The sequence below is a fragment of the Arachis duranensis genome, chromosome 5, assembly GCF_000817695.3.
Source record: "Arachis duranensis cultivar V14167 chromosome 5, aradu.V14167.gnm2.J7QH, whole genome shotgun sequence".
Classification (NCBI taxonomy): Eukaryota; Viridiplantae; Streptophyta; class Magnoliopsida; order Fabales; family Fabaceae; genus Arachis; species Arachis duranensis.
In genome coordinates, this window is record NC_029776.3 from 15,800,412 (window position 1) to 15,825,368 (window position 24,957).

The following is a 24,957-nucleotide window of genomic DNA, read 5'->3' on the forward strand; positions in this document are numbered from 1 at the left end:
ATATACACCCATGGACAAGCAAATATAAGCAACTGCTGACTATTACAGTATATCAGTTCAGAAATATACACCCAACAACTTATGCCATATACACCCAACAAATTACCTAATATACACCCACCAAACTACGGAATATACCCCCAAAAATTAGTTACCAAAAGAAGTAGAACAACAAGAACAGTAACACCTAGAAGAATTAAGAAGAACAGTGTAACATAGAACGAAGAATAACAGTAAAACCTAGAACAAGTAGAACATCATAAACTGTAAAATGAGACGTAGAGCAAGAAGAACAGTAAAACGTAAAACAACGTAGAAGAACAGTAAAACCTAGTTCTTCAATTTCGAAATGTGGAAAATATAAAGGAATGGTAATGTAACGTACCTTGAGTATTATAGCTTTGTTTTCTTTGGAGATTCTTGATCGAGAGTTCTATGTTGTGTTGATGGAATTTTCGAATCTTAGCGACGAGTTGTATATTTTCAGTATCAAATGATGCTCGAAAATGGAACGTTTGCTTTTTCTCTGAATGGCTTTGAGAAGTGGAAGAAGTGGAAGAGTCTGCCATTAAGGGGCGGTTTACGTGAATCGTAACCGTTTGAGTGGAGCACGTGAATGTTACGCTCCATTCAATATAATTCAGTGCGCGTGTGGAATGTTTGTGGGCTGGGGGCTTGTAACACTTGTAAGGCCTTTTTGCTTGTATGTGTAGCAGGCCCCTTTAAATAAAACCAGAGAAACCTTTACCCAGATACACAAATCAGAAAGTTGTTACGTGCTTGTGCAAAATGCATTATTATGTAAACCGTGGGAGCCAACCACGGTTTCTGATTTGTACATAAACCGTGGCTGGCAAGGATGTTTTATGGAAGGAAAAGTCTGGCTGTAAATCGTGGCCACCAACCACGGATTAGGAAGGAAAAGTGTTAGGCATAAACCGTGGGTGGTTACCACGGTTTATGAGGAATTTTGCGTTAAACGTAAAACCTCCTAGGCTCCCACGGTTTACGTTTATATGTATATATATACATAATCCGTTGATGCTCAACACAGATCATTTGAAAGCAATAAAAATTTTTGAAACCTTCATAGTTGAGAGAGTTTGAGAGAGAGGGTGGGAGGATTTGCTCAGGTTTGAGTGGTGGAGTCATGGAGGATTTTACATATATTTTTAAAATATAATATAGATACATTTTTAATTATATTAATAAGATGATTAATTTACGTCTGAATTCACAATATAAGAGTAACTTTTGTGAAACACGTTGAAGAAGATAAAAGTGTATTTCAGTACTTTGAACGATGTTCTTTGATGTTTGACAAACTTTTTTTTTGAACTCCAACTTGATTCTGCATCCCAAAAGCTCGTTCATTAGAAGCGAAAAATTATAATTTCTGCATTTACTCAACCCACGTTTAGGTTGTTGCTTGTTATTATTGGTTTTTCCATAATTTTTTCTAAATAAATGCTAAGAAAATATGGAAAAAATTTTGGGATGCATAATCAATAAATTATGGTTCTTAGCATTTATTTAGAAAAAATTATGGAAAAATCAATAATAACAAGCAACAACCTAAACATGGGTTGAGTAAATGCAGAAGCTATAATTTTTTGCTTCTAATGAACGAGCTTTTGGGATGTAGAATCAAGTTGGCGTTCAAAAAAAAAGTTGTCAAACATCAAAGAACATCGTTCAAAGTATTGAAACACACTTTTATCCTCTTCAACGTGTTTCACAAAAGTTACTCTTATATTGTGAATTCAGACGTAAATTAATCGTCTTATTAATATAATTAAAAATGTATCTATATTATATTTTAAAAATATATGTAAAATCCTCCATGACTCCACCACTCAAACCTGAGTAAATCCTCCCACCCTCTCTCTCAAACTCTCTCAACTATGAAGGTTTCAAAAATTTTTATTGCTTCCAAATGATCTGTGTTGAGCATCAACGGATTATGTATATATATACATATAAACGTAAACCGTGGGAGCCTAGGAGGTTTTACGTTTAATGCAAAATTCCTCATAAACCGTGGTAACCACCCACAGTTTATGCCTAACACTTTTCCTTCCTAATCCGTGGTTGGTGGCCACGGTTTATAGCCAAACTTTTCCTTCCATAAAACATCCCTGCCAGTCACGGTTTATGTACAAATCAGAAACCGTGGTTGGCTCCCACGGTTTACATAATAATGCATTTTGCACAAACACGTAACAACTTTCTGATTTGTGTATTTGGGTAAAGGTTTCTCTGATTTTATTTAAATATGTAAATTGCCCTATTAATTATATTCTGTTTACCATGTTAAGCCCTTAGACATAATCCCAATTTAATTTTAGACAATGTAAGAAATAAATATATATAATATTAAATTAGAAGAGTAGATTTTAATTTTACGTAATATAACTATAGTCAAATTATCTTTAAACTATTAGTATTATTAGTAAATTTTTAAAATTTTTGACATATTATTAGTATATATAATAAGCAATAGTAAATTCTTTTCATGTTTATCATTTAAAAAATTTATAATTTTCACATAGTCTTTATTCTATTTTTTTTCGATACCTAATGACTATAAACTACGATCCTATCAATAGTATCACCTATAGTAAATTATACAAAGAGAAAGTATGAAAAATAAAGATAAGAATTATAAAGATATAGAAAGTCCTATTCAAGTTTGACAAGTGCAAGACGGTTTATATAGAAATAGTTCTAATAGATGATAAGATTAGTTGATTCATTTACTAAATTTTTTTAAGTAATGCTAAGTTCAATTTATAAATAGAGTTTAATTTTGATGCACTAACAGTGTAAAATGTTTTATACAGTCGTGCAATCAATTCATTTTTTTGGATGACCATTCACGCGGTCAATGTGAAAGGTATTTATTTGTATTGATGTGTCATTACGTAATTGGATGCACGTGTAAAACTACTTTATACTATTAGTGTATCAAAACTAAATTCTTATAAATATTTGCAGTTCATATTTTAAGTTAATTTTATAAGTACGACACCATTTCACAAGTCAAAGACAATTCTTTTTAATAGCTTTGTAAATGCTAATAGCTTTTATATTTAATTTATTTTGCAATACGATAAAATTCATTGTTCAATCAAGAATTATTTGACAAAAATATTTGAGAATGAATTGGTAGAAAGGAAAGTCTATGTCTTCTCAAATTTTGAGATTGAAAAATCAAGCGGAATATATATATCTTCTGACTGTACACACATGCAAAATATCTTTTAATATGGAGTCAGGTATAATACGTTTGGTCGATGATCGTAAAATTCTGAATAATCATTTTAATTTGCTTGCTCGTGCTGATATATTGAAACAAACAAATGAACGATTCTACTTATTTGGTACATAATTAATTTATATTAATCCATACAAAATTATTTTTCTTTTGATTTTAAGTTTTGCCAAAAAATTGTATAATAGCATCATTTTATCGATAACAAAAATTTTAACAGTTTATTTATGAAAATATTTAAAATTGTATTGTGACTTTTTTTAAAGGTATATCCTTTTATTAATATACTATTGTTAGTTTTATCGTTTAATATAAAATAAATCAGTAAATTCTTTTTATTTTATACACGTTCGAAGTTATAATTTCTTATATTATTCACTCATTTGTTCTTAATTTGGTACTTTTAATTCATTTTTTTTTTGTTCAATTAGATGTTATTAGATTCTTGACTAGAAAAGAAAAACTCATATCATGGTCAAAAATAGAGAGAAGTGACCAGTACATTGTGATTGATCTTCATGAGTTGCAGTATGTAAAATTTTAATATGAATATTTCTTTAGGTTATAATTATGTGTTGTGGTGCATTTTTTTTTCTTTATATATTACTACTTACTTCCTTAATTCTCGCTTTCATTCAAAAATGAGAAAAAATAAGATGTACACTATGAGATTAATTTATAATCCAATTACTTGATCATCTATGTGATCACCAAGCAACCAAATACATAATCTATTCTCTAATTTTTAAAATTTAACAAAGACATTGGTAAACATATGGTTTCACATTTATTTATATATTTTATTTATTTATGTTATATTTGTAATTATATTATATCTATTTTTATCAATATATTTTTTAAAAAAATATCGTTAGTGTTAGCACATTGTATATTAAATAAATTAAATGATAGAAACACGTAACTATTTTCTTTTTCAGTGAAGATTAAGTAAAATACTGTAATTTAGACTTGCAATATCAACATATTAATAGTAAAATGAAAAAAAATATAATATTATATCAAAAAAAAATTTTAAATCATAATTGTAATTTATGATTGAAATCATAATTTAAATATTTTAAACGGGATAATTTCATTTAGAGAATTCATAATTTAAACATAATTTTTATACACTTAATAGCTACATTCGAGTTAATACATTTAATACTATATTTAAAAAGACACGAACAATGCACATCATATTATTTATTTATTAATTAAATTATTACAATTGAAATTAATTTTAATAGAATAATTTAAAATTATAATTCAGTTTTATCACGTGCATGGCACATGTTATTACACTTGTTGAATAGTATCTGAAGATTCTAAAAACAAGTATGTAACAACTTATATTTAGAATATTTGAAATTAGTTTTGAGATATTTGTATTTAATTATTTTAATATACAATATGTTCAGTTATTTTATAAAAAATAAATTTTAAGTTTTAGTTGTTATTTTTAATTAAAATTATATATAGAGATACTTTTAACTTTTTTTGTTAAAATAAAAAATTAAAAAGAATATTAACCCCTAGTAAATATTGTCTAATTTTGTCTCTGACTATCTTCTTGATTAAGATGTTTAGACAATGTCTTTTTTTTTTAAATATTCAAATATTAATTTTTGTATTGAGAGATATTTTGTTTTTCTTGTGATCCTAGTTAAAGGATAATAAGTGTTTGGAATATTTTGTAAGCATTTGTTTTCTCTAAAAAAAAATACTTCAAAACTTTGGCCTTTATGAATTAGAATATTTCAGTACTAAAGTATTGAATTAAATAGTATTATTTTTGTAAAAATACTTGGTCTTTGCGATTAATTTGTATTTGTAGTGCATTGTTGCATGACTAATTTCATTATTATATTTGTGATAATTCTTTACTTAACAAAATAAAGAAAATAAAAAAAAAAGAAAAAGAGATAAAAGAGGTCAACATAATGAAATAGAAATATTAAAAAAAATTTTAAAATTTATTATTTTTTACCATTATTTTTAATCATCAACTCAATTTTTTTAATTTAATAATCTAATAACATACTTAACTTATATTTTTAAACAATAATAACAAAGTCTTGTCCCACTAGGTAGGATCAAACGACGTCATTAAACTCTATCACATGTCATATCTACACAGAAACCGTTTACATGTAGATCTCGTTTGATTACCTCATGAATGGTCTTCTTCTTCTTTTCACCCATTATCTATCTTCTATCCCATTCACCCTCCTGACTGGGTGCTTTATCGGTCTTCTTCTCACATGTCCAAACCACATGAGACGCGATTCTACCATTTTTTCATAATAGGTACTATTCCAACTCTCTCTATTATATTTTCGTTCCTTATTCTATTCAATCGCATACGATCAATCATTCATCTCAACATCTTCATTTCTATTACGCTTAACTTATGTTCGTGTTCTCCTTTAGACGTCCAACACTCTATACCATAAAGTATGGCCGATCTGATAGCAATATGATAAAATTTATTTTTTTAAGTTTTAAAAGTATTTTTTTGTTACATATAAAATCAGAGTACTTCGTCATTTTGACCAATTTACTTGAATCGTATGATTTATATCGTGCTCGATCTCTTTATTATCCTATATAATGTATCCATACTTTTAATTAATTAATAACTAATTAATAAACAAAAATAATAAATTCTCATTATTTTTTAACATTCTTCTTACCGAAAATAGTCTGGCGCATCACTCAGCAAATACCAATTGGCAACTGCACTACTGCACTTAGTCTCTTACCCATTCTAATTTTCAGGCTTCCACAGTCATCCCAACTGTTCTTCACTTTCAATCTAATTTCTTCTCCTAAATATTTCTTCTAGCCAAACTAATGGTACTATATAATATATATTTTATTTTTATATGTAGTACAACACTAAGTTCTTGAGAAATATATACATCCGTGAGCCAAAAGACAAACAGAAGCACCTGGTTTGTTTGTCATTATCAAAATCAAATTAAAATATTAATGAAATGAAGACTAAATTGGGTTGACTACTTGGCTAATTACTTGACCATGACTTCCAAATTTCAAATTAATTTGCTAATACTAAACTATTATATTCACACTAAGCACCCTTGTAAAGTTCTCCTGACCTTGATAATTTATTTTGCTTTGATTCAAAGCTTATGCGAGTTTCCACCAATTTAAATCAATCAGTCTCAGCACAATTTGACCAAGTAGAATCATACATACCTATCTACAAGCTAGAAACCTAAGCCATCATCCGAAGAATATAATCAACTTCAAATCCATTAATTCTCCCATCATATCTTTATGCATATTCTAAACTATGACTACCCCGCAATATTATTCCCTAACACTTGTAGTCTTGATTATTATTATTATTATTGGGTACAGAAGAACAGAGGCTGATGAGGCAAGTGATAATATTAATAACTGTGACACAACCGTTATTGCCTCATGCGGAAACTACACGCTCCCTATTGAATTCCCGTTTTGGATGACCAGTGAAGGCAACAACACACGGTGTGGGTACCGAGGTTTCGAAATCAAGTGTAACAATCAGAAACAACCGTTGCTAAATCTCCCAGAATCCGGTGACTTCGTTGTAAACGGGATCGAGAATGATGAGCAAACAATTCTGATCAACGACCAAGAAAAGTGCCTCCCAAGAAGGATCATGCTCAACCGTGGATTCAGCCTCGCAGATTCCCCTTTCCAATTAGCCGACGGTTTCAGTTACCAGAATTACTCGTTTTACAGCTGTCCATACGACCCAACATCACCGCTCATGATAGAGTGCTTGGGATCCACGCGCAACAACCTCAGCTATTCCGTGTTGGCGGTGTTGTCGTCGCAAGTAACGCGTCAAAGGTTGTTGAATAATTCATCGTCGTGCCACTTTATTACATCCGCTTTGGCACCTGTTCCCAGTTATGTACGGTATGAAGTGTTTTGGATGAGTTACGATGTTGATATACGGTTACGGTGGAATGAACCTGATTGCACGTCTTGTATACAAAGTGGTGGACGCTGTGGCCTCCTACCGAATTCTAACGATGATCATGCTGCTTGTTATGATCTTCCACACCAAGGTCAAGGTACGATTGACATTTCTTTTTGTTCTTAAGTTAAAAAAAAAATGAAGTTTAACCTCAGAAGTCTACAAATAACGTAAGCTAGGCTTTGCTTTATTCTGCTTTATTTTTTCTGGTCTTACGCAAGCTAAAATAGTGTAGCAAGTATCTTTATCTTTTAATAATTAATGGTTTTGGTTCAAGTCTTAAGAATGAAATACTCACTCTCTAATTTTCAAGTCCTGTGATTTTCTTTTTGTTATATTTTTTAGAGTGAACTACCAATTTGATATTTGAAAATTTTAGATTTTGACAAAAAAAATTACTGAAAAATATCATATATAAAATAATTTAAAAATATGATAAAAATAATTAGTAAATATTATTTTTTATAAATAATAAAAAAAATTATATTTAACAAATAATTTATTTATTTAATCTAAATTTTTGTATCAACATTTGAATAAATATTTAAAAAATAAATAAAAAAATCAGAATAAAATTTAATCTCTATTTTTTTATTTTTTAAAAAATTCACCATAAAAATAAAAAATTACTTGACATAAAATTACAAAATTTTAAAGATGAAAATATTTTATTTTTCTAATAATACTTACAAAAAATTATATTAAAATATAATCTCTAAAATTTTTTTATAATATATATTTAATATCTTTTTTTCTCATTTTTAAATTTTTCGAGAACAAATTTAACATCTTTTGGAATTATTTTTGTCTAAATTTTCGATTATCACTTTGGTAATTCAATCTATTCTTTATCAACTATCTAATATTTGATAGGTATACTATCTATTATCACGAGAAATTGAGAATTGATGAGATTACTGTATTTATTGTGGCTCATGTACTTTAGCTTTTAATTTTTACTCTCAGTATGAAATTACGTTAGTACATTACAGCTCCCTAATTAACTTTTTCTTCCGTTTCGGTTTTGGACAATGGTCAGGTCTTTCAAGGAAAGCCAGGTTTGGTCTAACCATAGGCGTGGGAATACCTGGAGTCATTGGCATCATTGGACTAATATGTTTATTGCAACGCAGAAAGATGAGGCGAGATCAGCGACAACAGTCATCAAGAACACAACCGGAATTTTCTATCATGATTGTCCCTCCCCCTCCAGCTGTCCTAATGGGCCTTGATGGCCCATCAATAGAAAGATATCCGAAAACTGAGGTTGGTGAGAATGGGCAATTGCCTAGGCCCAATGATACCATTTGCTCAATATGTCTCTCTGAATACAGTCCCAAAGAGGTGCTGAGGACCATAACAGAGTGCCAACACTATTTTCACGTTGATTGCATTGATGGGTGGCTGAAGATGAATGCTACTTGCCCTTTGTGTAGAAAATTGCCCGCAAGATCAAATTCCAATTACGACTCCTCTTTGCCTTTCCCTCCATCTTCCTCCTCCTAATGTTTACTCATTCCAATCATTGTTGAATGATCAATGTATATTTTCCGACAAAAAATACTGTTCTTTTTTATTGTCAATTTAAAAAAAATTCGATTTTTTTCTGTTCTAGCATCGACTTACACTTGTAAAATAAACAGAATTGAAAGTAAATTGATTTATGTTCATATCTTGATCCAACACAGTAGTTAGGCCCAATTAAGTCAAAAAGGCCTAATCCAAAGGGTTGGCCTTCATTGATCCACCTGATCTCTCCAAAGATGTCAGATTCGACATGAGCTGGTAGATGACACTTATTAAAATAAGTAACTGCCTCTTTAAATCTCTCACCCACTTCTAGAAGAGTGATCTTAACAACCCTAAGATAAAGGGACGATTATCCACCATCTGATGTGGAACTACCTCAATGGTGGTTATTGGTCCACCACCTATAAATACTCTGATGCACTCAGGTAAACCTAAGTTCCAATATACTTAAACCTGCTTAACCCCTTGCTGACTTAGGTATCGGAGTATCTTCGCAGGTGCCACCCCCCCTTTCTTCAAACACACAACTCGGACGGCGGCTCCCAGGCAGGAACAAGTCGGAGGTTACCTTCCTTCAACGTTTGGGTCTTCCATTCGAGCCCAATCATCTGGTTCTAGGTAAACTCCAGAACATTGGCGCCATTGTCGAGGACTTGAAAGATCAACGCATGATGGCGGACAACCAGCACGAAGACGGACACACTGCATCTGAGTCTGATCCAGAGCATCAGGACGCAGTCAACAACGATCGAGCGATTATATCCCTACAAGGAATAGAAGGACAGCACGGTGAAGGTCCCTCGAATACCCAAGGACCGAAAGGAATCTCATCCGAGGTTCATCAACCTAGAAAAGATAGGCAACCTCACTCTACCGACCTAATGGGATTGTTACATGGCCACCAAGGCCGACTCGAGCAACTAGAACAGGAGCTGGAACAACAGCGTGAAGCAGAACGAAGCCTCAGAAGAGAAATCGAGCGACGAAGAGAGATTGAAGAAAAGCTCTCAAAGCCAGAATCCAACCTTCGAAATAAGGATTCTCGCAGAGATCGAAAAGACACCCATCGGGAGAAGAAGACCCATTCATTGAGGATATCATGAGGGCCAAAGTTCCCAGAAACTTTAAAAGCCCTGACATCAACCTGTATGATGGGACGACAGACCCGAAGCATCACCTCAGCAATTTCAAAAGTTGGATGTACTTAGCCGACGCGTCGGACGCCACTCGTTGTAAGGTTTTTCTGACAACTTTAACAAAGGCGGCCATGAAGTGGTTTGATGGCCTCCCCCCAGGTTGGTGACCAGCTTCGACGACCTCTCGCGTAAGTTTATTGTACGATTTTCAATTCAAAAAGACAAGGTCAAGCACGCCCCTAGCCTCGTAGGAGTCAAATAGGAGGTCGGAGAATTCCTGAGAGACTACATGGAAAGATTTAATAAGGCGTGCTTAGAAATTCAAGATCTGCTCACTGAGGCAGTAATAATGGGTCTCGTCAATGGACTCCGAGAAGGTCCTTCTCCTAGTCTATCTCAAAGAGACACCCGACTTCTTTGAGTGATGTACAAGAGCGAGCTGAGAAGTACATCAACATAGAAGAGAATGCTAGGTTACGAGAACCAAGCTGGCGGCTGGGGCACCCTCACCAAGCAAAAGCATAGGAAAAGGAACCCAAGAAAAAGGAAGAAGTCTGGCAAGAGAGGCCCAGAAAATACCAGTCCTACACTCCTTTACGAGTTTCTCTAGTCGACGTCTATAGAAAAATTTTTCATGCTGAAAAGCTTCCTCCCCCATAACCTATTAAGAACAAGAAGGTGGGAAGCTGTAATGAATATTGTGAATATCACAAGCTGTATGGACACTTCACTAATGATTGCTACGACTTAAAAAAGTGATAGAAAAGCTGGTCAGGGAAGGTCGGCTAGACAGATATCTCATGGAAAGGTCGGACAATCATGGAAAAAGAAAAAGAGATGATGAAGGTCACGGACGAAGGAGTCCGCCTCCGTAGATCCCAGAATGACATATCCATATGATATCGGGAGGATTTGCAAGAGGAGGGTCAACCAAATCATCTCAAAAAAGGTATTTGAAGGAAGTCTATCAAGTCGGGAATGAAGTGCCCGACCTCCCAACCATTTCTATTACCAAGGAGGACGGACAAGGTATTGTGCCTGGGCATGACGATCCGGTAGTAATCATTATGATTCTCACAAACGCTCATCTGCGCAAAACTCTGGTGAATTAAGGGAGTTCAGCTGACATCTTGTTCAAACCAGCATTTGACAAGTTGGGATTGGATGAGAAAAAGCTAAGGGCCTATCCCGATACCCTCTTCGGATTAGGGGACACTCCCATTAAGCGACTGGGCTTCCTTCCCCTACACACAATATCTGGAAAGGTGATGAAATCCAAAACCTTAAGCATCGACTTTGTTGTCGTCGATGTAGCTTCTGCCTACAATGCTCTAATAGGCAGAACAACCCTAAATCGACTTGGAGTAGTAATTTCTACACCCCATCTGTGCATGAAGTTTCCAACACCGGGAGGGATCGCTACCATAAGAGGAGACCAGAAGCTGGCGAGAAAGTATTACAATGAAAACCTGAACTTGAGAGGTAAAGGCAAAGAAGTCAATACCATTGAGCTCGGGAGAGTCCGGGTTAGAGAAGAACTACGACCAAAGCCCATAGGAAGGGCCGAAGAGGTACAAATCAGGCAAGAGATTGAGAAGAACACCAACATAGGAGCCAATTTAGTAGAAGATCTGAAGCAGAAGCTGGTACAGCTCCTACAAGAGTATTCCGATCTGTTCGCATGGAATAGACCCCAAACTAATCTCACATAGATTGGCTGTTCATCCGGATCCCGACCTGTTCAGCAAAGAAGAAAGAAGCTAGGACCTGAACGAACTCAAGTGGTCAAAGAGCAAGTGCAAGCTCTGCTAGAGGCAGGTTTTATTAGAGAAGTCAAATATCCGGCCTGGCTGGCAAACGTGGTGTTAGTAAAAAAACATAATGGCAAATGGAGAATGTGTATTGACTATACCGATCTCAACAAGGCATGCCCAAAAGACCCATATCCTCTACCCAATATTGATACCCTAGTAGATTCTAGCTCGGGATATCAATATTTGTCATTCATGGATGCCTACTCGGGATATAATTAAATCCCGATGTACAAGCCATACCAAGAAAAGATATCGTTCATTACACCAAGAGCGAACTATTGCTACGTGGTCATGCCATTTGGATTAAAAAATGCAGGGGCCACGTATCAAAGACTGATGAATAAGGTGTTTGCACCTCATCTGGGAGAATTAATGGAGGTATACGTGGATGACATGCTGGTGAAGACCAAGGATGATGCCAACCTCCTGAATGATCTCTTGCAAGTCTTCAATACCCTATGATTGCATAGGATGAGATTAAATCCCGATAAGTGCACCTTTGCAGTGGGGCCTGGAAAATTCTTAGGATTTATGCTAACAGAAATAGGGATTGAAGCTAACCTCAACAAGTGTAGAGCGGTCTTGAAAATGAAGAGCCTGACCTGTTTAAAGGAAGTCCAGCAGCTGAACGGCCGACTTGCAGCTCTATTCAGATTCTTGGCAGGATCAGCATTAAGATCCCTACCACTTTTTTCTCTACTGAGAAAAGGATGTCAGTTCGAATGGACTCCTAAATGCGAAGAGTCATTCCAAGAGTTCAAAAGGTACCTGAGCCAACCTCCCATTCTTTCTCGGCCAAAAGCAAGGGAAGAACTCGTGTTATACTTAGCTGTCGCCGAGAAGGCCGTGGCATCAACATTAATACGCGAAGATGAGGTCGAACAGCATTCTATTTACTTTACAAGCAAGGTGTTACAAGGCCCTGAGCTAAAGTATCAAAACTTGAAAAGTTCGCATACGCCTTGATAGTAGCATCTAGAAGGCTTCGGCCTTATTTTCAATCTCACACAATCAGAGTTTGGACGAACTAGCCCATTAAACAAATCTGTTAAAAAATGGATATTGCGGGCAGAATGGTTCAATGGCTGATAGAGCTATCCGAATTTGACTTGAAATACGAAACTCGGACAGCCATCAAAGCCCAATGTCTCACGGACTTTGTGGTCGAATACGCAGGAGATCAAGAGGAGACCTCCACAATCTGGGAGTTGTATGTGGATGGCTCATCCAACAAAGTCAGAAGCGATGCTAGCATAATATTGGTTAGCCAGGAAGGAACTCAAATAGAAGTTACCTTGAAATTTGAGTTTTCAGCCTCTAACAATCAGGCAGAATATGAAGCTCTGATCGCTGGACTAATGCTAGCCAATGAATTCAGAGCAACCAAAGTAGTAGTCTTCCGCAACTCTCAAGCTGTGAATTCTCAAATTAATGGAGAGTATCAGGCCAAAGACCCAAACATGAAAATGTATTTAGAGAAAACTATGGAGTACCTTAGGCGATTCCCCGAAACCGAGGTGAGACACATAACTCGAGAACTTAACAACAGAGCAAACGCTCTCTCCAAGTTAGCGAGTACCAAACCTAGGGAAACAATATAAACCTGGTCTAAGAAACTCTCCAAGAACCCTCAATTATGAAGATAGGCACCAAGTTAGACGTCTTAAAAGTTTCCGGATTAGACCTCGGATGGATGACTCCTCTGATCGAATACTTAAAATTTGACATCCTACCCAAAGAACAAAAGGGGGCCAAGAAGATCTGGAGGGAAGCACAGAACTACACTCTAGTACGAAATATCCTTTACAAAAGGAGGATATCTACACCATTGTTGAAGTGCGTCCCGAGTTCTAAGGCGGAAGAAGTCTTGGATGAAGTGCATAATGGCATCTTTGGAAACAATCTTGGAGCAAGATCTTTAGCCAGAAAGGTTATCCGAGCTGGATTCTTCTAGCCAACCCTACAAAGAGATGCCACCGACTTCATGAAAAAATGTCAACCTTGTCAGGTGCATGCAAATTTTCATGTCGCTCTCCCAGAAGAACTCATTAGTGTAACTTCTCCATGGCCCTTTGCAAAGTGGAGACTGGACCTACTCGGGCCTTTTTCTCAAGCGCCAGGACTAGTAAAGTTTCTCATTGTGGGGGTAGACTACTTCACTAAGTGGATAGAAGGAGAGCCATTAGCTACTATTACGGCACAGAGAAGTCAGAAATTTCTGTACAGAAATATTATCACCCAATTTGGAGTTACACACTCCATCACAACTGATAATGGTACACAATTCACTGACTCTACATTTAGAAGCTTGGTAGCTAGCATGAAAATCAAGCACCGATTCACTTCGGTCGAGCATCTCCAAGCAAATGGACAAGTAGAAGCGGCCAATAAAGTTATATTGACAGTGTTAAAGAAAAGGCTTCAAGAAGCAAATGGAGTTTGGGATGAAGAGCTTCCTCAGTTACTATGGGCCTACCGAACCATACCTCATTCAACTACTAGCGAAACACCTTTCCGACTTGCTTATGACATTGAAGCCATGATCCCTATTGAAATCAACGAGCAAAGTCCAAGGGTGAGATTTTACAATGAGATCGGTAATGTTCAAGCCCAAAAAGAAGAACTCGAGTTGCTCCTAGAAGTCCGAGAACAAGCACAGATAAGGGAAGCAACGTTAAAGCAAAGGATGGCGACAAGGTATAACCAAAAGGTCATTCGAAAAAGTTTCGCCTCAGATGACTTAGTCCTCATCTGAAATGACATTGGAGCGAATAAGTCGGGAGAAGGAAAGCTTGCTGCCAACTGGAAAGGACCCTACAAGATAGTTGAGGTCTTAGGAAAGGCCTATTATAAAGTGTCCGACCTAGGAGGATTCGAGCTTCCAAGGTCATGGCACGCTTGCAATATAAAGAGATATTACAGCTAGAAGCGAACCTCGCTCTCTGATGTACTCTTTTTCCCGACTTCATGGTTTTTTCCCAAAAAAGATTTTTCTGAAGGGGTTTTAACGAGGTATCAAAGCGAGGGCTAGGGGCAGAAAAGCCATAAGTCGCTTCCTTAGTAGCAAAAGCACCCTTATGAAACCACATTTCACTAGTAATAACATCTCTTTTTCCATCTCTTTACTTTTCTCTTTAAAATTTTCATTTATCATTACTATGATAAGCACTGACTTAAGATCGAAAAAGCGCAAAAATCCATTGACCGACCTACATGGTCAGCAAGATAAAGTGACAAGGTACAAGTCATTGTAAAGAGGTTATAAAAGTTGATCATAACAAACTCGAAAGTAAGATAGCTAACGACTTATAAGTTGGATAGCCCGAGCATATCAAAATGCATTGCAAAAATAACCTAAGTTACAATAACGACTCAATAAACAAAGTTGAGCGTAAAAGATTAAGTCAATGGAAAACAAAGATATACTAAAGCCCCTTAAAAAGACCAGGAGAAAGGGTTTTTTCATAAAAGCGGAGTCGAAACGGAAGGATTAGGCAAGGAAAAATTTTCCTCCAATCACGTGGGGCAGTAGAAAAATTATCTAACTCATATAGTTTTCCTTCATGAAAAGTTTTTTCAAAAAGCTTCATAAAGTTCGAAGCAGCAAAGACTTTTTCACAAAAAACTTTGTAAATTGAAAACCCTTCAGACAAAGGTTTCATCAAACATAAACAACATTGCATAGTAAAACAACCACTTTGTTAAGAGGTCCATCCAAAAAGGACCAAAAACCAAAAGTTGTTGTTTATGATCCTATTAAAAAATAGGATCAAGTATCAAGGAATTACCAAACAAATATAAAAGAATTCATAAAAAGGACCCACAAGCCGAGCCTTAAATAGCTTAAATCACTGGGGACCAAGAAGAGGATTAGGGTCATCGGCAGGGGAGGAAGTCGGTTCGGCCGCAGAAGTCAGAGGGGTTGGGGGGATCTCTTCAACATCACAGGTCGACGTCACAACAGGAGCAGCGGAAGAATTCGACATATCAACCTCACGAGGAAGGGATTCAATGATGCGCTGCCCTGCCGTCTTTAATTCGGAGACAGTAACAGGGTGAGGAGGAGACATTATCTCTCCATTAACAACAACCTTGTCAGGGTGAAGAGGGGATAAATCCAAGTTGGGAGCAAGGACTCCGACTTGTTGTTTCAGCACCCTAAACACCTCTTCAATACCCTCAACAATGGAGTCCTCAAAGTCCTAGTAGCTCTCCCGAAGCTGCTCAACCTCCTTTTTCAAGTTAAGATTGGCAGAAAAAATCCTCACATAGTTCTGTTCAGCTTTCTCCTTCAGGCCCTCAGCCATAACACACTAGCCCATCAATGTTTCCTCCCTCTCCCGAGTCTGAGCAAGCTCTTCCTTCAACCTATCATTCTCCTCTTGCAACCTTTTCTCATCCTCTTGATACATGACAATCCTTCCTTGGAGATCCTCCAAAGACTTTTGAGTAGTGCTCAATGGAGTTTTGTCAAAGATATCAAGAAGAGAGGTACAGACCTCAGCAGTTCGAATTCTCCCTTGGATCAAGATCTGAAGATGATTTCAGATAGTAGCATCATCCATAGCAATTTGTCTATAGGGAAGGATGTGCTTCCTAGTAAATTTAGGTCCATCAAAGCCGGTATCCCCAACACTAGAGGAATCGGCTTCCATGGTCTTACGTTTCTTCTTCTCAGGTTCCGAGGTGGATTGAATTGGGGGAGCAGGAGGAGGAGGAGGAGGAGGAGGAGCAGGAATAGGGTTTACCAAAATGGGTTGAGAAGAAGTCCCCAAACTCGAGACTTGACGATGAGAAGGAGTAATGGAAGCCCCGGCCTCCTGAGCAGCAGCCCGGGCATGAGCATTCCTCTTAACCTCCTACACCTTCTGGTAAGCTGCCTTCGACCCACTTTTCATTTTTTCTGAAAAAGGAAATTAAGAATGATTAGCATACAAGTCGAACGCAAGCAGACCAACACAAGTCGAAAGATTTAGGAAATAACTACAAAATCAAAAATAAAAGCTACCTAGCTCGGTCTAGACATAACTCGATGAACCGAGAAGAAATTTTCTGGTATTGAGGTTGGGAGCCTGTCCCCAAACCTCTTGAAAAAATTTGACCATCGCCTCCTCCACATCATCAAAATCAACCATATTGTACTTTTCTACGGGGGCTGCCTCTGCCCAGAATAATTGAAAGCGGGGCTCATGGTTGTCATTCAGAAAAAAGGGGTGATAACCCTCAACAGCTTAAACTTTGAAAAAGAAATTTTTAAAATCATGAAAGGACTCATCAAAAATAGAAAAAAAACCTTCCAACCCTGTATAGCTCGAAAAGAAATCCATTGTTGCTTGTTCTGCTTACTAAAAGGCTTGGTCAGGTGGAAAAAGTAGAAAAAGATTCTCAAAGAAGTCGGAAAGTCAAACTTTTGGCTGACAAGCTGGTATATTTTCAAGAAATCCCAAGAATTAGGGTGGAGTTGGGTAGGAGCTACTCAACAGTGGGACAAAATCTCCATCTCAAAATTAGAAAAAGGGAAGGTAACCCCCAAACGGATAAAAAGGCAATCATACATGAAATTGAAATGGGGATCAAAGTTGTTAAGCCTCCCGCAACAAACTCGGTCTTCAGAGCCCGGGGCCACTAGTTCATATTTGGGTTCATCAGCATTTAGGCTACAAATCCTATGGTACTTTCGGAGTTCAGTTATAAAAATATCATCCACTAAAGATTTTTCAGAGAGGACCGAAGTATCTACCCATCTCGAAAGGGTTTCAGAGATTTGGAAAGACATTTTCAGAAAAGCAATATATAAGGAAATATACCTACATTACACAAAGAAAAAGGGAGCATCATCAAAAGTCAGGCTAAAGATAATTCTTTTCAAACAAAAGAACAGGGATAACCGCAGCCAAAAAGACTTTCGCAAAAAGAGAACACAAAATCTCAAAAAATCTTCCTACTACGAACAGTAAAGATATCACAAAGGAATTTTACTCTCAAAGCATACGGTATATTAAGTACAAAAAATACTGTAAAAAGCGAAAGGGAGATGCAAAAAACTAACCTTTGTGAAGAAAAAGATAGAAAGGCGAACACGGCAACAGAAGAGAGCCTGGGGATTTTTGGGAAGTGAGAAAAAGAGCAAAGGAATGAAACAGTAGTTCTAGAGAGCAAACCAAAGAAAAGAAAGAAAAAAGAGGGAAAGGTATTTATAACACAGTAGGGGCATAACAGTAAAACAATGCAATCATTAAAAGAGAGCGCTGTTATCAATGTAACTGCCCCGCATGTAAATGCAAAACCCAAACAGACGTGATGGTTGACAAGACGTGACAATTGATAATTCAAAATCACGTCGGATTCCAACTTGGTCAGAAAGTATTAACCTTGGTATCTCCAAACTCCATCAATACTCGAATCCAACTCATAACTAAGAGATCGAACTCGGGTAGGGGCAATGTTCATACCCTAACCCAACGCAGTAGCCATGCCCAATTAAGTCAAAAAATCCCAATCCAAAGGATTGGCCTTCACTGATCCACCTGACCTCTCCAAAGAGGTCGAATTCGACATGAGCTGGCAGATGATACTTAATCAAATAAGTAACTGCCTCCTTAAATCTCACACCCACTTCTAGAAGAGTGATCTTAACAACTCTAAGATAAAGGGACGGTTATCCACCATCTGAAGTGGAACTACCTCAATGGTGGTTATTAGTCCATCACCTATAAATACACTAATGCATTCAGGTAAACTTAAGTTCCAATATACTTAAACCTGCTTAACCCCTTGCTGACTTAGGCATCGGAGTGTTTTCGCAGGTACCACCCCCCTTTCTTCAAACACACAATTCGGACGACGGCTCCCAGGCAGAAACAAGTCGGAGGCCATCTTTCTTCAATGTTTGGGCCTTCCATTCGAGCCCAATCATCCGATTCTGGATAAACCCGGAACAATTTAATTTGTGATTTTTCTCTTTAATTTATTTAAATTAGGATAAAGTTTTTTTTTTGATATTTTTAAAATTTTTTAAAATTATTCATAATATTTAATTTAATTTAATTTTATACTTAATATTTAAAATTAATTTCAATTTTATTTTTACAGTTAATTTTTTAATAGTTAACAATTATCAATATTTTTTAAACAATTTTACCCTTTATATAATTTTAATGTCTAATTCTATTTTCAATTAAAATCACCAACAAATGGCTAATCCTAACCCCCTCCCCCCTCCAATCTAAACTCATAGCATGTCACTGTTATTGTCATTAGTAGAATACTCACCTATTCATTATCACCGTTAACTACCATTATTATCATCATCATTAACATCAATTACAATACTCCAACCCCATTGCCACTCTTTCTTCTACTCTTTGATCTTCTCTTTTCTCGTTCTCTTCTATCACCACCATTAATTCTTTATCTCACAGACCCTAACCTCCACAACCACCAAACCACAACTATCATCACCAACGTCTTCTTTTTTTATCTTTTTTTTTAATACGAAACGTAACCCAAAATAAGATAAAAATCAAAGAAAAAAATTTTTCTACTTCAATTTAATTTCCTGAAACAATCGTTAAATAAATTACTCTATCTCTTTTGTTTACATCCAAATTTAAAAAAAAATCAAAAAAATTTATTCATCAAAAAATTAATTTAAAAAAAGTAACAGGGAGTCTTTAAATAGACTCCTAGTAGATCAACCTAAGAATGAGCCAAATTTTTTTAGATATCTAATTTGAATTTAAATTTCTAAAGATAATTTAATTTAAATTAGATTTGATTTTTATTTAATTAGATCAGATTTGATTTAAATTTAAACTTTCTAAAAATACTACTAAATAAATCAGAACTAAATCAAATCTTCTAACAAATTCTAACAATAAAACAAACTAAACATAGACTAAAAAATTCTCTTGAACACATATCATTATTCCCCTCTGCAAAAAAATTCATCCTCAAATCTTGTTCAATCACTTTTGAAAAATAGTCCATCAATTGAGTTTACTGTGCATACCTTTTGTTCAAGACCACTTAAACTATCAAATGCAAAATAAACTGCACTTTGTCGTATGTTGAATACTTGAGACGTTCCATATAGCCACTCACTATAGAATAAAATTGATTGCCCTTCACTCCTTCCATCCACATTAATTCCTTCAAAATTCACCAATAGATCTGCAAAACCTTTAAAATCTGACATGTAAATATTAGGCAATTCATTGTTAGATATATGAGAAACTGAAGACTCTTTAAAAGTCATAGACACTAATAAACTATTGTCTAAATTATAACTTTTAAGATTTCTCTCACAAGTGTGTTTATTGCTCTCAATTTCTTTTTCTCTTAATGGCTTCTTTCTCTCATATTCTCTGTTTTTTTCCTCAAAATTGTCCTCTCTTTCACTTAAACATTAATTATTTTTACTGAAATACGCACTCTTTTTTTCAGTCTCTTCTTCTCTCAATTTTTTTTCTTTCTTATTTTTTAAATTGCTCACATCCCAATAACCTCTTTGAGAACTATTGCACCTTTGGTTCCTGTAAGTACTCATCTCCATCTACAACATACTCAACAAATTCTTCTATCACTGCCTATGAAGTAGAATTAAAGAAAGGATCAGAAGAAATTTGCTCATGTCGATCTATAATATCCTTCTTAAAATCTGCCATAGTAAATTTTGTCGTATCCTTAAACTTTGCTCCTTTAAAATCTTGTGTAGAATTAGAGTCTGAAAAGTGTCAAATTGTCATAAATTGTTGTTACGCCTCCACCTCAATTGCCAAATGGATTAAATTCTCCATTGTTGTCATAAAAATTTTAGGACCCTTGTTAACATTAGCTTTGCACATTAAATACAACAATTCTTTGTGGTACTCCTTTACTAATCTTAAACTTTGTTTCAACTGATGAAGCTTTTTAAGAAACTTATTGGTATGATGATGGCACCTACTGATTCCTCATTATGTGTAATGATGGCACTCAGATTAGGTCACTCGTGTTTGCACTTATATAATTGATTTTTATTTTCAATTGAACTCAACATTCTTGCATTTTACCACTCTTGAAAACTCTGAAATCTGATACCAAATGATACGAAACGTAATTTAGAGTAAGATTAAAAATCAAAGAAAGAAACTTCTCTACCTCAATGATTTTTTGATGCAACAGTTAAGGAAATTACTCTATCTCTCTCTTTCACATCCAAGTTTCTCAAAGAAACTCAAAAAAATTTTCATTCATCAAAAAATTAATTCAAAAAAAAGTAACAAAGAGTTTTTAAATAGACTCCTAGCAGATCAACGTAAGAATGAGCCAAATTTTTTTAGATATTTAATTTAAATCAAATTTAATCTTTATTAAATTAGATCATATTTGATTTAAATTTAAACTTTCTAAAATTACTATTAAACAAATTAAAACTAATTCAAATCTTTTAATAAATTCTCACAACAAAACAAACTAAACATAAATTAAAAAGTCTTCCTGAATACGTATCGCCTTCAAACAAGAACGACGACCATTTGACCATCACCACCAACTAGATCTAGCTTATTACAATTTACAGATCTCGAATCGTGGAGGTGAGCGTTGGTTGATGGTGACGCAGCTATGGTGGGGTGAGGACAGACGGGAGTGGAGAAGAGTGGATTGGAGATGAAAAGACATGTATAATGATGATGATAATGTGGGGTTAATAATAGTTTGGATGGATACCCATGATAGTAGTGATGGTGGGGTGGGTTAATAGAAGAATAAAGAGTAAGGTTAGGATTAGAATGAATTTGGATTAAAGATAAAATTGAAAAGAGAATATTTAACTAACTATTGATTATTAAAAATGTAATAATAATAACCCGCAGTTTATTAATTCGTTCAATAATAATGTTATATGTAAGTGTTTTTAAAAAAAAGACGTTTTAAACATTTTTATGAAAATATCTGCTTTTTAGCATAGTAATTATAGTAATTATAATTTCGATATAGTTTTTAAAATTTTTTTATATTATAATTTTAAATGAATCAATTGATTTTACAAAAATTTGTACTAAGTCTAATAATTTTATAATTTAAATTTGTTATAAATATATATTTTACGTATTTAATTTATTTTTTTGATTTCACATAAAAATAAAATATCTATTTTTTCTATCTTATTTTTTGTCTGTTTAAATAAGTGTTGAGAGTTTCAATTCTACCTTGTATATACAATAATTTATTAGCCAATAATAAATTTTTAAATAGAACTCAAATCGACAATCTAATCCTTAAGCTGCTAGACTAAGAAATATTGAAAAAAAAATTTTGAACAATTTTTGTCTTTCCTTACAAAAATTATTGCAAAAAAGGAACAAAAGCGACCAAATATAGAGATTATTAGTGAATATTTAACCAGTGTTCTTCAATAGATATTTTTGTTCCTCTACAAATTAAATATTGCAACCCTAAATATCGGATTTCCTTTTTCTACGTTATGATCCGTCTTTTATATTCAAATGTTAGTGCCTTGTTTTGTCCATTGTCGGAAGCAAATTAGCATGGTCATACATAAGTCCATATTTGTTTACATAAGAAAAAAAAGAGATAAATTAGTATTGGACGATTAAAACTAAGATTCTAGCACATCTAGGACTACCCGACCACGCGGCACAAGAACATGGCTTCTTGGACAACACGAAACTCATGTCCCATGTTGTATTAGTATAGCACATACATACATATAATGTAATCATAGCTTTGGGGTTAGTTGATGATCATTGGTCCAATGGCTAACTTGCTAATAACTTTGTTCTTAATTTCCATTTTTGAATTCTTGTTTCTTGCTAACGCAACAAGAAGCAAAACCACTTCACCAGCTTGTGGAAGCAGATATTGTGGAAGCTCTGAAGTAGCTATTGAGTTCCCTTTCCATTTGACACAGGATCATACTAGCTTTGTTGAAGGAGATGCACGATGCGGGTACCAAGGTTTTGAAGTTTCGTGTAACCAAAGGAATTTGATGATTAGTCTCCCAAATGGAGGAGGAGAATTCATCGTCAAAAACATCTCTCTAGAGCACCAATATATTTGGGTAAACGACCCTAATGAGTGTTTTGCTAAACGGTTCTTGCAGGGCAAGGATCTCATCAAAGATTCACCCTTCCTATGGGGCCTTCCAAATTCAAAGAGAGTGATGTTTTACAATTGCAGCGAATTAGCAGGAATTGATGTTGATCCACAACTACGTCTTCCTTGCCTGAGTGACGATGAGAAGCATTATTATTCTGTTATAGTTTTGTCAGAGTCAGATATTGAGAATGAGAATTATTATAGTTCAAGGTGTAGGAATATTGGGTCTGCTTTGTTTCCCGTTAAGGATGTTTCAGAAGATGATTCTTCAATATCATCACGGCAAATAAGAGATGAACTTGTTCATTTTGATATGAAGTTGCAATGGTTTAGGCCTAGTTGTTATTGTAAGGAGGATCAACACTGTGGCTTCATACCAAATACTGATTTTGACGTTGTTTGTTACAACCACAAAAATCAAGAACAAGGTAATACATTGTTAACTCAATCTTCATCTCAATACCGGATCCTTTAATTTCCTTAGATTATATAATAAATTGTTCTGACATGAAAGTATGGAGTTAGTGCAGATATGTTACTTGAACTTGACAGCGGTTATTCCAATAATAATGGTAATGGGCACATGCAAGCACTTTCCGGTACTAGTAAGAATGTATATTTTGTATTTTAATATATATTATATATGGATGATTAATATTTGTGTACATATGTTGTAGCATGATTATATTAGGAGTAAAATTTTTTTTTGGCCTCTGTTCTTTTTTAATTTAGACAACTCACACCTTAATTAAAAAATATCAATTCCGTCCTTAACTTTTTTTTTTTTTGTTAGATGCATAATTCCTTTAATGGGAATGTTCTATAAAAAAATATTTATGTATGACATTAACTTATATAATCTGATCTTTACCTATTTTATATGGATGATAACTATTTGATTGAGATTATTTATTATTTATACAATTATCGAAATAACAATGCAAAGTGATAACCATTTGATTGGGACGTTGTTTTAATGATTATATAGGAGCTAAACACAAAAGTATTTTTTCATTTTTTGTCATTATTTGCCGAAATTGTTATGAAAGGCTTATGTGTCTAGTTGAAAAAAAAAAAGAATTAAAGCTCATACCGCTAATAAAAAAAGAAGAATAAGGGGTGAATTATCATTTTTCAATCGTTAAGATACGAATTGTCTAAATTAAAAAATAGGAGCTGAAAATGGATTTTACTCTTATATTATAAATTCCATAATTGATATTGGAGTTGGGCGGATGCAGGTGGAAGTCCTCCAAGTTATTATTATGGTGAAAAGGAAGAGAGCAAGTTTGCTATAGGATTGGGAACGCTAGGTATATTAATATTATTATTTTATGTAGCATTTCATATAACTAAGGAGATGAGAGAAGAAAGGTTACGACAGAGAATCATGGAGACCCAACATGCGCGAGCAAGGAGAATGTTGTTAAGCCAACAGCGACAGCTAGGAGAGCTACGCAGATTAAGAATGATGGAATCATCATCAATAATCAGTGAGAGGTACCCTGCCACCAGCGATGAGAATTCAACAATAATAATAGAGTTAGAACAATGTCCAGTTATCCAGCTAGGTGACAGTGGACAATTGCCAACAATGTTAATGGACAACGTTTGCTCTATATGTCTTAGTGAGTACGAGGCTAAAGAAACATTACGGAGCATGCCACAGTGTAATCACTTTTTTCATTCTCATTGTATTGATGCCTGGCTCAAGATGAATGCTACTTGTCCCTTGTGCCGAAAATTGCCAATATGAATGCTGCTTGTTCCTCCGGATCATTAATTTAGAGATGGATAAACCATAAAAAATGAACTTGAATTATTTTCGCGATGAATTTTCAAATTTTTGTCATCAACACTTAGGCACATATTTAAGGTGTAATATATTAAGAGGTAACATATTTAGCCATTTAATTAACCAAAATTTCAGTTGTATCTTCTTAAGTCTTAAATCCTAATCAAGCAAACATTTAATTTTTTTTTACTTGGGTATTAACACATCCATTCATTCATTTTAATCAAGGAAGAGTCTTTATGGGCCTAACATTGAGAAACTTCCAAAGAGAATTGTTCGAGATAGTGGGCGGTTACTTAACCCACATGATC

The 24,957-nt window shown here is 34.7% G+C and overlaps 2 protein-coding genes across 2 annotated transcripts; both read left to right on the forward strand.

Annotated features, from left to right (window-relative positions):
- The first annotated feature begins 6,405 nt into the window (after positions 1-6,405).
- LOC107488400 (putative RING-H2 finger protein ATL21A) lies at positions 6,406-8,938 on the forward strand. The gene is made up of 2 exons (XM_016109149.3): positions 6,406-7,365; positions 8,308-8,938. Exons 1-2 carry the CDS (start codon positions 6,594-6,596, stop codon positions 8,772-8,774), a joined length of 1,239 nt encoding a protein of 412 aa, XP_015964635.1. The 5' UTR covers positions 6,406-6,593; the 3' UTR covers positions 8,775-8,938.
- Positions 8,939-22,507: 13,569 nt separating this feature from the next.
- On the forward strand, positions 22,508-24,607 carry LOC107488346 (RING-H2 finger protein ATL22-like). Its single transcript, XM_021142306.2, has 3 exons — positions 22,508-23,279; positions 23,382-23,456; positions 24,093-24,607. Exons 1-3 carry the CDS (start codon positions 22,508-22,510, stop codon positions 24,605-24,607), a joined length of 1,362 nt encoding a protein of 453 aa, XP_020997965.2.
- The last annotated feature ends 350 nt before the right edge of the window (positions 24,608-24,957 follow it).